The sequence below is a fragment of the Protopterus annectens genome, chromosome 8.part0 (assembly GCF_019279795.1).
Source record: "Protopterus annectens isolate FY-2018-M chromosome 8.part0, PAN1.0, whole genome shotgun sequence".
NCBI classification, from domain to species: Eukaryota; Metazoa; Chordata; order Ceratodontiformes; family Protopteridae; genus Protopterus; species Protopterus annectens.
In genome coordinates this window covers 1,874,036,264-1,874,053,857 of record NC_056741.1, presented here as the reverse complement: position 1 = coordinate 1,874,053,857, position 17,594 = coordinate 1,874,036,264, and the positions used below count along the sequence as shown (strand labels likewise).

Sequence of the window (17,594 nt, the reverse complement as noted above, 5' to 3'; positions counted from 1 at the left end):
TGACGTGATGAGTGAGAGAATTGTTGACTTAGCAGCAAGTTGTTGTTTTTTTTTTGGATAGTTGTGAGCTTGGGTATAACTGATAGTTGAAAACATCATGGGTACAGTGGGACAGAGGGAAATAGATAGTAGTCAGGAAGAATGTGAAGCTGGAATTGACATTTCAGGGGGCAATATTGTCCACAGGAAGAATCTGGTTGCCTCATCTGTAATACCATAGAGAGGTAGCTTAGTATTTTATCTAGCTGCTTGATTAATAATCATTTAATATGTGCCCACAAAACTATTACTGACCAGCTGAATGAAGCTTTGTTAATACAAAAACATATAACTTAAACCACAAGATTTGCTCATCTTGGAGTTAATTATACAGGGGGTTATGAATCAGGGGATGTGAAACAAGGAGTCTTGCAGAAAAGTGTTCTGACGGAGTTGGTTAGTCTTTAATGAATGTGTTTCAAATGATGCTTGCATTGTAATGTGAGCAATGTTTATGTATCTATGTACACAGCACATATGTGGCTGCATCCATACTTTCGTTTGTAGTGTCAGTGTTTATCTGTTCATGCACATTATACTTAACCAGAAAGTATTTTAGGCTGCCAAGCAACACAGGATTTTAGAATACTTTGGTTTATTTTGCTGAATATTTTCTGGTACTTGGTAAAGATGTTAGTAGTTCTACATTGCATATTTGAGTGTTTTATGTATGAACCATGTGGCCAACAACTGAAAGATGTGCTAAATTCTCTTTTCTTGAACCACAGTTGTGTGCATGGAGAACACGTGCTGCGATCTGTTCATCCGTTCAGATTTATGTATGCAACTGGAAAAACCAAACTGAAGTGTCTTAAGTTTCATCAAGCATCCACATCGATGTGGGAAGCAATCTTCATCTCACCTTTTGTGGGGTTTTACCAGTATGGGTTAGATTTCTTATAACAGTAGCTGATATTTAACCCCCGCTTCCTACTACTAGAACTGTTTTTGCACAGGCACTTAATTCTTTCAAGAAGAATATTTCATATCTCTTTGTAGCTTTTACAGCACTACATCTGAAACCAAGCTGTAAGGACACAGAGCAATTCCAGAAAACAGTGGTTGCTTAGGTTATTCACAGTAAAGCAATTTATATTCAGAACTGGTATCAGCTTCTCTTGATTTTTGATTACTTCACACACCAGGCACCTCAGCATTTTGCTTTCTAGGGGAACACTGTACAGTCTACTTGTTTTGCTTTTGTAAAGTGTTATTTTAATTAAATGTCCCTGTGTAACAAACTTTGCCACCTCCTGCATTAGATCATGTGTCTACAATGTTCTCTGTTCATTGCATAGTTACTGTGACACCCCCTGAATTAGATCATGTATGTGCAATGTGCTCTGTTCATTGCATAGCTACTGCGACACATCCTGCATTAGATCATTTATGTGCAATGTGTTCTGTTCATTGCATAGTTACTGTGACACCCCTTGCATTAGAGCACATATCTGCAATAAGTTCTATTCATTGCATAGCTACTGTGACAGCCCCTGCATTACAGAATGTCTGTGCAATGTGTTCTATTCATTGCATGGCTACATACTGTGACACATTTTTCACACTGATGCTCTTCGTAACTCTGTTGCTGCCTGTGAAAATGTAAAATGGGACTACATTATCCAACGGTCAAACACAGTCAGTTAGTTCATCACTTGCACTAGTTCAGTGGTTTCTCTGTAGAATTCCCCTTGTCTATGTTTCTGTACTGCCCTGATACAGTTTCATCTGTGTTATGCCACATATATGATGTTTATATCATGCTTGTTTGTATCTTGCTACATTCAATTTCATGTCATCAGTGTATCATCAGCTACCATCAGCTCCTCTCCTCACCAGGTCTATTGGACCCATCTTATCCTCTTCCAGGCACAATATGAGCCATGTTTGAGGCCAGTGAGGAGATTGAGGACACTGATACAACATCATACTACTGCCAGGGACTGCACCCTCTCATCTTCCCATGATGCAGTAGCTTTGCAAGTTTTGCAACTGCTGCCTTTCAGAGGTGCATGCACACTTCTGTGCATGTGCAACCTCCCAACCAAGCAGCATTCCTCTTACAGGATGAGCCTATCAGGTTCTTGAGCCTTGGCTGCCTTCCATTCCCCTGCAAGGATGAGATGATGTCGACCACTCACTTCCACACTCCCTTCCCATCTGGTCCCTCCAGCAGCCATTTTGTTACTTGAACATGGGTCATCTGAGGTGAAGTAAAGGCTTTATCCTTTTGTGTTGTGAGGCAAACTGTATCTTGCATTCCTTGTTCTTCAGATGTGCAAGCTTAGCTCAGCATGTTATCCTGCACTTTATAAATTAATTTCTCCACAATTTCCTATAGTCCTCCACGTTGTTATTTAGAGCTGCCCTTTAGATGTTTTCTGGTGCTATACTGTCTGCACTGTTTCTACACAGCATAATGCAGCCTTCTTTGGACTACTGTTTGTTGCCTACATGTCAATGCACTGTCTGTCTATTGCTTCTATTTGTACATTTTAGGTATACAGAGTTAACACTGTTATGCAGCTTTATCTCCATGACTCCCTACATTTTTAAGAACACTTCCTGAACTGATGTAATTTGTAGTTTATATGATAAAAGTAATAACCCTTGCTTAATTTTGAAAAGAGAAACAGTTAAGAAACCTGTAGATACACTGAGAGGAAGTAGATGTTAAGTTTTTAAAAGAAAGAAACAATGACAAAAATGAGACAACAGATGTTTACATTTTAATGAAGTGCAAATGTTGAGTAGCTGAATGTCATGTCATAGATGGTTTCAATGAAAGCTATTAACTAACAGCAGACTGTTTGAAATGGGATTTGGCACAGTTACTGTATTTTAAGGGATTGGAGTTACCCATAACAGAAGATGTACAAAGTTTCCCTCTGGTTAGGGGGTCTGCCCTCTCCCACTCATATCCATGTTGATAGTAGTGTTCCTTTTTTACTGAATGCTGTTTCAGAAAGTTTGCTGTTTGAAAAAAATACATTTAGTACTTTTGTTTTATTAAATACAAAGAGGATATTTCAGGACATTAAGATGCAGAATATAATATAAGCAATTCTAATGTACAAGTGAAAAAAACATAATGGGATCATTGACATTGTAGAAATGGAAATGGAACCATGAGATTAAGCACAGTAGGAATCATTCGACCATTATTGCTATTAACAAAGCAAATACCTAAAAAAAAATAATGCCATAACTTCTAGGATTTGTTCTAGGTAAAGTGTAACATTTGCATTTTTAAAACTTCTTGGATCTGAGTTCAAAATGGCCACTGTTCTGTGAGCACTGCTATCACCCAGGTCTCTGATATACCCTGGATTAAAACAAACCCAGAATGCAATGCAGAATTAATAATACAGAAATAACTATAGATATTTACTGCTAATATCATCCAGCAAACAAAAGAGGAAAAAAAAGTGACAGATTCAGCTCAGAAACAGCAGGATTAACTAAGATTTCTGAATAACAGCTTAAGCCATGTGCTACTAAGGCCCTGCATCTGACTGCAAGATTGGTAAAACACTATACAGCAAGATGCCAAAAGAGGAAGATAATATGGAAACAACAACAACTAAGACCAAATTCTCAGTGCTAGCCTCACCTGAGAAAGACACAACTTCAAAAAGACAAAAGACAACTAAACAAACTGACAACTGTAAAAATACAAATAAATCCAAGACAGACCAGCCAGCTAATCTGGAAGACATAAAATCTGCCTTATTACCTATTCAGCAAGCAATAAAGGACTTATTACAATTTCAAACCTTTGGTGACTCATTCATCCAAATAATATCCAGAATGGAAAAATCTGAGTCCAAAATAATAGATAATGAAATAAAAATAGACTCTATTTCTCAAAGAACTGATGCCCATGACAAATAAATATAAAACTTACAAGCAAAAATAATAGACCTGGAAGCAAGATCTCGAATTAACAATGTCATCATCAGAGGAATACCTGAAACTGTACTTCATAACAATCTAATACCAACAATCAAGAAAATAATAAATTCCCTGCTAGAGGAATCTGAAGAAATGCAGCAAATAACAATAGAGAAAGCCCACAGAGCGCTGAGGGAAATGCAAACACCATTGAAACCAAAACCTGTCTATATTAAAATATTAAACTACCAAGATGTAAATAAAATCATACTGGCAGCAAAGGAAAAAGGCACACTCACCTGGAATAATAATAAAATCTCCTTTGCTCAAGACCCCCCAATACAAATAAGACAACCAAGACAACTACTATCTCCATACTGCAGGTTCCTAATAGAAAAAAAATCAAATTCCAGATGAAATATCTAAATAAATTAAGCTTCTACATCAAAGAGGTTAAATACATGGTTGCTAACCCCAAAGAGGCAAAAGAGACAATACTGGCCATTTTCAAGCAAATTCCACCTCCAGAAGTGAAATAAATCCACAAAATACGATAAAGGACCCTTGGGTGAAAAAATGACCCCATGCACGAGCACTCTAGCTGGGATCCAACTCTGAAAGCTTCCCCGTGCTGTCTAAGCCCTTAAATCCACTATGTGAGCCATGAGGAACATAGGAAAAGGAATTACGGCCAGGGTAGGAACCAAAAATCAACTTCCGTTTCCGATGCGCGGATATAGGAAGGAACCTCCTCTTGGGACACTGGTCTGCAAAATCAGTCCCCCTATGATTTTGAGGCTCCATTAAGAACAGTCAGACAAAATGGATTTCAGCAAGCTCCAAAAGATTTTACTGCCTGAAAAATGAAAATTGATCTGCACCAACTAAAAGAAGAAATCTGCACCATAGATGTCAACCAACCTGCAAGCAAAACCTTGAAGAAATAAGGTACTGTTGAACTGAACCATTCACTAAAACAGTACACCCAGTACTGTGCAGGTGAATGAAAATTCAGCCTTAAATAATAGGCAAGAAATAAACTATCAGAAACAGGCTAGCTCATAGATTAATATTGGGGAATAAAAGGAAAAAAAAAAATGTTGAATGTTTTATGTAAATACTTGAAATGTGTTAAAAGATCCTGGAGAGAAGTAATCTCAGGAAAATAGTAAAATAACCTAACAATCTTGGGGTAATGTAAATATAGCCTTAATATGTTAACTATAGCAGAAGGAATGTTTGGCTAAGCTGTTTTTTTTTTCTGTCTCTCTATACTTCCTACTTCTGATAAATAGGTGCCAAGTATATATTTTATAACCCACACAGATTGATGTGGAAAAAAAAACATTACAGGCACCAAAGAAGGCCGAAATCTAAATAAATAAAGGGGAGGAAAAAGAAGTCAAATGAAAGAAAAATGGAAAAATGACAAGATTGATTGTTCAACAATATTACTATGGTACATATATTGCTATAATTTACTGAGGAATGTATATTAATATGCTGTTTTAAAAATACTATTAGAAAGAATTAATCACAAGACAAAAACAATACATGCTGTACCTTAAATGCAATACCATAATTGTATAAATCATATGTTGGAAGAGGCTAGGGATATTAAGTAGCAGTGTTTGTTGGGGGAACTAGTTTGTTCTGCTTTGTCCACATTGTTTATAGTAACACGGGGGGATACTATGGGTTAAATCTATATCTAAAAAGAAAACAAATTCCAAGATTAGATGTAAAGGTAAACCATATAACGAACCTTCATCCTCCCCCCCTGATTATTCCTGGTCCAGGGATTTAGTGGTTAGGCACAGAGTAGGGACGGGGATAAACAGATGCTTTCCTAAACCATCACACAGTAACACATACAAAGATAACAAAGCAAAACTAATATACATGGCATATCTAAGGAATACACCTAATAAATAAATGTGGGAAATAAAATCATGAAATGTTAAAGGGCTCCAAAACAAGAAGAAAAGAAAACTATTCTAACACCTTACATTAAAAACCACAGCCAACCTCATACTAATACAAGAAACACACTTGACTGCAGAGCAATGGGCAGAAATTAGCAGAAAGAAATAGTTAAGTCAAATCATAGCTTCAGAGGGGAAAACAAACAGTGCTGGGGCTGCCATAATAATTAAAAAACAATTTAAGGAAAAAATACTTAAAACCAAAGCTGACAAGGAGGGAAGATGGTGTTAATTTAGTTGTCCTACAATACCAAAACCTATAATGGTACTTAATGTTTACGCACCCTACAATACCCAACAACACCTTTTATGTCATTATACCCAACCTTAAACCAATTTAAAGATCACTACCTAGTGATTGGAGGTGACTGGTACACATATCAAAACCCAGAAAAGGATAAATCTAATCTGACCAAATCACATAATGAACAAGCCACATTAGCCCTTAATGAACTCAAACAAAATTTCAAACTATATGACCCTTTTAAATATGTGAACAGTGCAGATAAAACAGGGAAATTCACATTCTATTCGTAATGCCACAAAATGTGGTCAAGGATAGACTTCTTAATCTCTGACATATTCATTAACATGGACCCAACAATAACTATACATACCAGGTGCTTCTCAGATCACTCCAAAATCACACTGAACATTAACTGGGACAAAAAGATGTATTTAGAGAATAGGGGTCATAATTGGTCATTAAACCCTAATTTACTTTCCAAAATGGATGTAATAAATGAAACAGAAGCAATACTAAAAATAGATCTTACAAATATCACTAACTCCAAAGTACCAACTCACACAGAATGGGCTGCAACCAAAGCACAAATTAGAGGATTGTTTATCAAAAAAGCAGCATACTATAAAAAAATACAACTGAAAGAGGAGCATATACTGAAAGGGAAAATAGGGCATTTTGAAAAAAGAACTAATAAATAACCCTAAGAACCAGACAGAAGCAGAACTTTTAAAACTGCAAAGGGATCTGTATATGTTAGAAACCTATCTTTTTTTGAAGCCAGAATGTTAGCCACTTATGCAGAAGAAGCTCAAATACCATCTAGAGCTCTGGCCAGAATTATCTCCCAACACAAAAATGCCTCCAATATATCAGAAATAAACTACAGAGACAAAAACTACACACAAAATGAAGACATTAAAACATTTGAACAAATATACTCTCAAATATATGGAGCACAAATACTGCAAACCTCAAAGGAAGATAGAACTCTTTTCCTTCAAAAACTGAAATTCCCTAAACTCAATTTAGACCAACAAAAAAAACTAACTGAACCGATATCCATCAGTGAAATTATTACAACAATCAAACAGTTAAAAGCGCATAAGGCTCCGGGTCCAGATGGACTCACATCAGAATTTTACAAAGCATTTTCCCTCTTCATGGCCAAACTACTATACTATACACTGAATTGCATAATAAACTATAAAATAAATGATATCCACTTTAATGCCTCTAAAACCATCTTTATATTAAAAGAACACACAGATCCCAAAAACCCCGACAGCTACAGACCCATCTCCCTCTTAAATATAGCTACTAAAATATTTACGTCTATACTTGCAAACAGAATGAAAAATCTGATAGAGAAAATCATCTCCCCAGAACAATCCGGTTTTACACCACATAGACAGACTAGTGACAATACATTAACATTAGATGCACTAATATCCTACGCTAACTGATACAATATCAACATCTACACAATGGTAGTGGATGCCCACAAGGCATTTGATAGGGTTAATCTAGAATTATTACTCCAAACACTACCCTACTTTAATATACCCAATAACTTCATTCATATCATCCAAACTCTCTATATCAACCCATACACATCTCTATATATAAATAAAACTTGGTCAAATAGGATCCTAATAAAAAGTGGAACAAGTCAAGGATGCCCATTATCACCCTTCCTGTTTAACCTATACCTAGAACCACTCTTTCTATACATTAAACAAAACACAAACCACAATCCTCCATCAATACACAACTTCAAAATATACCTCACTGCATTTGTGAATGATCTAAACATATACTGCACTACAAATTCAGATATAAATAAAAGCTGAAATTGAACATTTCTTGACTATGTCTAACTACAAACTAAACCTCAATAAAACTAATATTTTCCCCCTAAAACACCCAAACTCATCTCACAAATACCATTATTAAACACAATAAAAATAAACGAAGAAACTAAATACCTGGGAATCACCTTTTTTCAGAATAACAAAGACTTTTACCAACACAATGTAAACCTTAAATGGCAAAATATAATGCAAGTCTGTAAAAGATGGAACAACCTAAAACTACCACTCTTGGCCAAAGTATCAATAATCAAAATGAACATTTTACCTAGACTAATGTATATATTCATGACATCACAGACAACAATACATAATAAATTCTTCAAACAAATTCATACATTCCTAGCAAAATTTATATGGGAACCCCAAAAAAAACCCAGAATCTCTTATCCAAAATTAACACTCCCTAAAAGCAAAGGAGGACTAAATCTACCAGATTTAAAAATGTACTACTCGATCATTAACACTAACAAAATATTAAGAATAGCTGAACATAACCCATCAATGGAAAATTGGTCTCCTCTTTGGGTGACAATCTATTATAGATATATTAAAGCTCTAGGTTTCAATCCCAAAGCACTTCCATTCCTGAAGCAAAAAGAAATACAAACTTATAACATTATAGAGCCCTTAAAACATTCTATCAACTTAGCGCAAAAACTCTTTCAATTATTGAACATTAGGCAAGCCATGACAATACTGCAACCCCTTCATAAAAACCCAAATTTAAAAATAAGCAATAAGATGTTGGACTTAGTCCCTTTTCCCAGACAGAAAGATAAAACAATCCAAGATATTTATCCCTACCTTAACTGTTCAATGCAAGAAATGAGGACCAACTTAAACCTCCCTAAATCACACATAATAATCCTAAAACAAATCAAAGAACTGTGTTCCAGTTGCCTCCAAAATGTTACTATGACCAATAGTGACATAGAATCTTGTAGCAGGTTTTGGAAAACTATTATCACAACAAAGAAAACTATTACTAATTCATATAAAATGATAAATGAAATCAAATACCAGAAAGACCTCCTCTTCCCTAACTACTGGAGAAAAACTAAACCATCCACAGATGATCAGCAAATAAGCCAGGCAATCAATCTAACACTGAAGATTATACCCCTCAAAAAGTTAGCATACACTCAGCTCATGATCAGTAATAATGCTTATTTTACACTTGCAATCCTACACAAATTTAACACATCAAAATCACCTTTCTGCTCACACTGTAAGGACCAGATAGCTGACTTAATCCATGTATTTTGGAGTTGTAAATGTGTCTATAACCTCTGGAACTCTCTCAAGATACAATTACAAAAAACGGGTCAAACATCAACATTAACTTAGGAATTCACTCTATTACACATTCTCCCACCCAACATACCAAGAAAACAAGCAAATACACTTTTAACAATTTTCCTACTAATGAAACTGTGTATACCTTTTAAGTGACTAGATACGATAAATATCTCTTGGGAGGGTTTTAAACAAGTAGCTATACAACAACTTTTAGCCCATAAAATAGTAATAGATAAAAGAAACAAAAACATGAAATCCAGAGAAATTTGGGAACAAACCTTTAATTTCATATTAGCATAATTCATCACACAGCAACTTAGAAATATACTATAATGGAACCAAAGAACACATACAAGTTCAGATATTAAATACTAACTTAGATATTACGAATGTATATACTGTCTATATAACTGTGTAATTAACAGTGAAAGCATCTATGTACATAGTGTAAACAGATATATTGTATGACCTATATCCTGTGGTATTTGACATCAATGTATAACATATATATATATATATATATACATATATGTATATATATACATATATATATATATATATATATATATATATATATATATATAGATATATATATATACATATACGGTCATGTTGTAAGATGGTTTTTATTTGTGGCATTTATTAATGAAAAAATAAAAATTATTGAAAAAAAAAAACTTCTTGGATCTGACCTCTTTTTCTGACCAAAATCCTTACTGACCAATAGTAAAGTATGTACGTAAGCCAAAATTTAGTACATACTGATATTCTTTGTGTAAGACATTGCTGTTGTTACGACATAAGGAATCTCTGTAACATTCTGAATTGAGCATTTATCCAGAATTTCCAAGCTTGACCCCCTTCCTCTTATGTTGGCCTTACACCAACTTCACTTTGAATAGTTCCATGCCTTGTTATAAAGGTGGATGTACAGCTGGTCATCTTCATTTCTTTGTAGCTGCATGAGTCACAACAGATGTTCATTCAGGTCATTATTCCAGAAGATGAGTAAACACCAGAGCCAGATGAATGCTCACTAGATGAATTTATTTGTAATTTTTCTTAGTCATGACTTGCTGTTGTGTTTCATTAAGAGATTTAAAACTTTTTACCTTGTATCTGATTTTTGAGTGATGGAGTTTCCAAGTGGGCATTTGGAAATGTCACCCAAACAAAGTAAGTGTACTTGTTACAAGCACATTTTAAAGACAGATGTGATAAGTGTGTTGACTGCCTTGATCATGACATTGCTTCTTGTGACATCTGCCAAGGTTTTAGGCCTAAGATGATTATAGCTGGACAAGAGTCAGTTCTATTTATTTTGAATAAAAAGAAGCCTGCAGTTTTCATTAAAAAGTTATCTGTGTCATCTAACAGTTGTCACTTTGGTGTAACCTCATGTAAACTGCACAGGATGCTTATGGTATTAGTGGATTCTGTGGATCCTTTTCATACTGGGGAGCCACAGACCTGATATTTATCCAAGGTGCCTGTCTCTGAAGATGATGCTGGGTATGACATCAAGCCAGTTTGTTACAACATAACTCATCTGCCCAAATGTCTTACCAACTTTTCTGAAATAGACAAAGCTTTTCAACTCTGGAAAAATGTCTTGTTATTAAGGAAGGTTGGGACAGGGTAACATTGCTTATTGTTGTCGAGGTCACCTATTCTTCCAACATGAGAGAAGCTCCTGCCTGACAGCCTATGGTGCTGATGTTGAACAGACAGCTAAGGTCTAAACAGAGGAAAACATTTTAGTGAGTATCTGTGTCCCCTCCCTCAGTTGCCTCTTAAGACTTTTCTCTATTGCAGGAGTTTCTGCTTCTTCTTTTTGTGTGGCAGTCTGACCCAATTTGACTCTCCATTTTTAGGAAAAGTTCTCCCAAAAGAAGTAGTGATTTTTCTCCTCTGTTGCAGGACTGATCTGATACTGATCTTTCTCAAGATGAAGATGATATAGACAGCAGTACTTCCCACCCATACCCAATCAAATGCTAATAAAATATACCTCAGACCAGGCATGGGAAGCCCCCTCCTAAAGTCTTAAAATGTAGGACAGAAGGTATGAAAAAGAGGATGAACTCTGCAAAGACCTGAAAGAAATGTGTGCAGTCCGGTATGCCTTTCATGTCCTTAAACCTCTTTGGATACCAGGCAGCCAGGAGATAGTAACAAACAATGTAACTATCACCAAACAAGAGGGGCACTCTTGACAGTTGTGTGAGATGACTGTTAAAACCTGGGAGATGGCTGTGAGCTAGGCATTGCTGCAAGTGACCTCCTACATTGTCTCAAAAGAGAACTGAGTGGTAGACCAACTGAGAAGAATATCATCAGATATTGTGGGTACTTAATGGGCAGGTATTACTCCCTTTGATCAGGGAATGGTTGCCCCAGTAATAGTCCTGTCTACATCCCCTCTGACTAAGCAGTTTATCAGTTCTGTAAAAGAAACTCTGACAAGAAGGTTTGGGCAGTAGATGCCTTCTGTTTGAATGGGAAAGGCAGGTTCTTCTTTATTTTCCATCTCTACCCCGATACCAAACGTGATTCAGAAAATTATCAACTAAAAACAAAAAATCCTCTTCATTCCATCCTACTGCCCCAGACACCATTGTTTCTGTCACTTAATGCAACTCACCAGAGAAAATCCATTCTTTTGCCCCACCAGAACTTAACACCGAGGGTGGAGACACTAGTGCATCCAAAGCTGTTCACCCACAGTGTGGTGACTTGGATAGACACAATAGGCTAAGCTTTATAAGAATAATTCTGACATATATTAGTGGACCATAGGTACATTCCCTTCAGTGGGCTGAGGGTCTCTTCTCTGACACCAGAAAGTTTGTAGGTTACTCTTAGCCAGGTATATTTTCCTAGTACTTGATTTTTTGGCTTCACTATTTGAGTTAAACATGTCATTGAAAAAAATGTGACCAAGGGGTCACCTGGTTGAGAATGGACAGCTTTTTATGTGCTAGTGTATGAACATCAAAATTTAGTACATATTTATTCAAAATATATTATTTCTTCATAATTTTGTTGCAAAACATACTGTAAACAAACTCAAATGATGTTATACTATTTGATATTTGAGAAAATGACTGATGCTAGTGGTGGCTTTCTCCAGCAATCAGCCTGACAAGTAAAAAAAAAACTGCAAGTGAAAACAATCTCCCAACCCTTTTTATTTTTTTATTTATTGTATCCTAACATTTTAAAATCATAAAATCATTAATTTTATTCCAAAGTTTCACATACTCATATCTTTGGTTTACAGGTCTTTCTTTTAACAGATGGAGAGGTTGGCAACACTGAAACAATTATTGAAGAAGTAGAAAAGCATGCCAGCACACATCGGTAAGAGATGAAGCAAACACTCATAAATTTAAGCACTGGCTTTTGAATGTTGCTTTTCTTACAAAGACTTTTATTTCATTGCATACCACTACAAGTATTTATGATGTCTGAAATGCCCCATTATGATGAACAAGGACTATGGTTCCACAATGTGCACCACTACTACTAATTTATTTTGGATGATACAGCCTTTGTACCCATACTGCTGTCACCAAATAATTTATATATAGTGTGAATATCTTGAGCAGAAAGGCAGCATAAAGCCAACAGTTATTATTTTATTAGTCCACTGCATTTACTCTTAAGTTAATAATAAATAACTTGCCATCCACAAGCATTTAAAATTAGATAATACAATTCTTACTTAATGGGTCAATTGACTCGGAGAGTGCTAATGGTCAGCAGGCAGTGGAGGCAAATTTTGTGCAAAAAATGTCCTTGCAAACTCAGATATTTATGCAACTTTAAACTTATTTGTATACATTTCAAAATATGATTAAATAGACAGACAACATAAAGAAAAAAATTCTAACAGGTTATCTGGACCTGTTTCTCTCAGTATCAAAGAGATATATTGAATTCCTATCTACTTTGACTTAGAAATCCAAAAAGGAATCTAGTTCATGAGGTAAACAGAATCGATTTTGAGCCATGTCCAGAAATGCACACCACCTGCATGATCCAGAAATAAAGCTGTTGTAAAACAATCTAAGCCAGTCCATCCCATTTAATTACAAGTGGATGATGCTTTTCTTGTTTTCAGCATTTCTTTTTACCTTTGAGAGGAGAAGGTTGAGTTTAGCAAGTGCTTGTCCAAATAAGGTTATACATTTAGGCATTGCAAATGTTTGAATATTTGATAAGTACCTATAATTTCCATATACAGCTCTTTTATTGCCTTTCTACTGAAAGCAATTTTACATCCCGTGAAGTTACATTTTTCCACTATATACATTTTCATACATTCTACATGCTGCAAGACTTGCTACAAGTGCAGTCTGTAATGAAAAATGAAAAATATGTTTAGTTTAGCATAACACAGAGTCTTCATACCTATGGTTCTACAGTTATACAGTGTTTATAAACCCATTATGAAATCATAGTGGGCTATTATTTGTTTCTGACTGAGGTAAATTGCCATTCTGGCCAAGAAAGACAGTGATTTCCTATATTGAAGTAAGCTCTGTTACTAAGGTTTTCTGACAGGTATTCTATTTTTTAAATGCATTATATCAAGGCTGTATGAAATAATGTGTTTTCAGTGTATATGATAAAAAGGTTTGTATACTCTTTGGGTGTTCAGTAAACTAGCAAACACAGAAGGTGTTGATTATCACACAGTTTATTGCATACCACTCAGCCTGTCAATCCTCAAAGTCATATTATATAAGTTTCAAAAAATCATGGGGTCTAGAAGTTATAGTTTTGCGTATGTGTAATGTACCTTTTAGGTGGCAGGAGGCATACATAGATTCATACCTTTAGGGAGGAGGATGTTGTAAATGTACTCATTGTGGACATGCAAACCAGTTCATTATGGATAAGGAATTTCTTGCCCTGCTAGGACTCTACAGAGTCATTTATTACAATCACATAAACTATAATCTGGTAAGAGGAAATGAACCATGAAGTTTCCCACCCTCAAATTATCCTATTTTTTTAAATACTATATACCCTTGTCATACATTACACTTGTTCTTTCACTGAGGGAATTACTCATTATTTACCATTCTCGTTTGCCCATGTGGCCCATAAGTGGCTTGGTACACAGTCTGTATTTGCATTTAGAACCAGTTCCAGAAATGGGCCCACTGTAAATGAGACCTGATAGTGTTCTTCAATGTTAGTGAATGGTACTGTTAATTTGATATCATTAGTTGTTGTTCTTCTTTCGGCTTTTCCCAGTTAGGGGTCGCCACAGTGGAACTCCGGTCTGCTAATGATTGGCAGTAGGTTTTTACGGTGCCAGCCCGATGCCCAACCTTCAACAAAGGCACGCCCATTCACGTATGTCTTTCGAACGCCACTTGACTGCGGAGAGGACATGCAGACTCCACACAGAAGGTGCTCCAGCCGAGAATCGAACGGGAGAACCTCTTGCTGTGAGGTGACAATGCTACCGCTGCACCGTGATATTATTAGTATTATGTTTTTTTTTAATATTGTCCTATCAGTTACAGAGTTTTAACTATCAAAAATATTGAGTTGACTTATGTTGGCCAGTAATCTTAGTGAGGTAGTGTCTAGTACAATTGTTTTCATTTAACTATATAATCAGCAGGTAGTAAGCCAGATGTTACTTAATTAGAAATACTGGTAACCTAGAAATAGTGTAATAACCAATAGTAATTCTGGTTTGAAGTAATTTAATACCTAAAACTGAGCAAAAAATTATATATAAATATTTTATGTGTAAATTAATGTTAGTGTGCAAATTAAAGGAAAATGTTACCTTCTCCCACAGTTTAAATCAACTGTTAGGTTCCTTTCCTCCCTACAGTACAGAGCAAGACCACCCAGTTTTTTTAAGCTTAACTTCTCACATAATTTGCATAGGAATTTTTGTGTGCCTGCATGACATACCACAGATTCAGAGAAATTTGTAGTCAGGTACTACCAACAGTCTTATACATGTAATTAGTCCTGCTAATGTCAGGAGCTACTGTAAAAAAAGACAGGTGTGGAACTGTTTTCCATTCTCTTCATTGCAGAGAGAAAGGTAACTTGCACTAATTCACAGCTGCTTCCATACAAAACAGAGAAATTAGATCAGTGAATGGTTTAAAGGTAGTGCCACCTTTTTGACAATTTTACATAAGCAGCATCACAGTATTGAAATGCTAAGCTTTGAACATTAAACCCTTGTTGTTTATACTACTTTACATTTTAAGATGACTTAAATGTAGTATGAAAGATGTCTGTGACATTTAGAGAAAAGTAAGAAAATATTTTTTTTCTTGTAACTCTTGTAAAATAGCAACATATCATATTTACCAAAGTGTGTGTGTATGTGTGTGTGTGGGGGGGGGGACTATCTTTTCATCTTGGACTGTTGTTGTGTCTTTTGGCTTTTCCCGGTTAGGGGTCGCCACAGCGGAACTCCGGTCCGCTAATGATTGGGTAGTTGATTTTTATGTACCGAGTTACCAGCCCTGACGCACAACCTTCAACAAAGGTATGCCCATTCACGCATGTCTCCACGCAGAAGACGTTCTGGCTGAGAATCGAACCGGACAACGTCTTATTGCGAAGCGACAACGCTACCGCAACACCACCACCGTGTGACTATCTTTTCATCCTGGTCTACAAAAAGATATTTTTGAACAAAGGCCAGAAATTCAGCTATTTTTATTACAGCTGTATAACTCCTTAATGTACTGTAAATCAAGCCCCGAGACACATGCAAATGGGGCCATTCAAGAAATAAAAGAAACAGTCCTGTTACAGAAGGTATAAAAGATGACAGTGACTGACAGTAATCATATTATGTCTCAACTGGATGGGAATACACCAGTACTTCCTTATATCTAGCATGACTGATATAAAGCAGACTTGAAATGGAATATGGGAAAGAGAAACACTTGAAGAAAAAGAATGTCATGTTGATATGTCAAGCCCCACTGGTAGCCATTTTGCAGAAAACATATTAAAAATCTGTAAGAAACATTCAGAGTGACTGTGAGGTGTTAAAATAGCCCTGAAAACAAAGACAGAGTGATAAAATATATGTTTGTTTAGTTCTAAGGTGTAGTTTTCCTTTAAAGCTAGATATAATGCCACTTCCAGAAGAGAAATCTAGATAACTAACAACGGGCCCTTCATGTTAAATAACTATTTTGGCATTCATTGATAATGTAATTATTTTATTTTTATCAGACAAGAAAATTAGTTTCACTATAAAATGCCAGTCAGTTCCTTGTTTAGAAACACCCAAATGATGAGCCATGTTGATTTTAAATTTTGCAGGACATGTAATCAGTCACTTTGAGAAATTTCAGCTAAACAGTTGTAAATCAAATACCTTGGCTTCTGAAGCTGATTCCAGTGTTCTTGGACAAGTAACGTTGTAGGATATATCATCAAAATGTCGTCTTAGGGTAAATATTAATTTAAATATAAGAATTTTGCACTCTTACCCAAAACTGTTAATCTTAAAGCAGGAACCTCATACTAGTTCTGTTAGATGCACTAAAAAAACAGTGAATCGGGCAAAATAGGAGTATGAAGAACAACACAAAATTTAATTATCTGACAGTGAAATAACGATTTAGCTGATAAGCTGAGCACTTTTGTTTTCTTCCTTTCATTTTTAGACTCACAGCTTGTCCTTAATTCAGATCAGAAATGGCACAGGTGAAAGGACATTTTGATGATTCAGATCTGCTAGTGAAGACTAACCAAAAGCTGATGTGGAAATACAATGGTCTGGCTCTAGTTGTTGTCTGTAAATTAGAGCATGAAATACTTATGTCAGGAAATAGTCCTTTCTGGTACATGATATCAGTACAGTGGCTTGAAACATATTCCTTGTAGAATGGTTCTGTACATCATGGTATGTACAGAAGAGTCCAAAGTTGTTGCCATGGAGGAAAACCTGTAACTTAGAAATGTGCTCAGATGAATTAACCAAATATGAATCTGAAAATATTTTTCAGTTAAGCATTTTTAATTTGTAAAAAAAAGCTCTCAAGTTCATCACCCATACAATCTCTTCTTGTTATTTTAGTGTAAGGATAAAATGTAAATAATGCCAACAAAAGTAGCCCCATCAGATGGGTACTCACCTCCACACTTAGTATCACTGCAGAACTCATCCACACAGTGGGGGTCTCCAGTACCACTGCAGAACTTTTCCACATGGTGGTGGTTCTCAGTACCACTGCAGAACTTATCCAC

General features: G+C 35.7%; 1 protein-coding gene across 1 annotated transcript in view; it reads left to right on the top strand.

The window, feature by feature from the left end:
• Positions 1-17,594, top strand: part of LOC122808576 (von Willebrand factor A domain-containing protein 5A-like) — a 582,047-nt gene that overhangs the window by 489,063 nt on the left and 75,390 nt on the right. Inside the window, exon 10 of the mRNA XM_044079534.1 lies at positions 12,619-12,698. Coding sequence (XP_043935469.1) covers positions 12,619-12,698 — 80 coding nt within the window. The remainder of the gene's footprint in view (positions 1-12,618; positions 12,699-17,594) is intronic.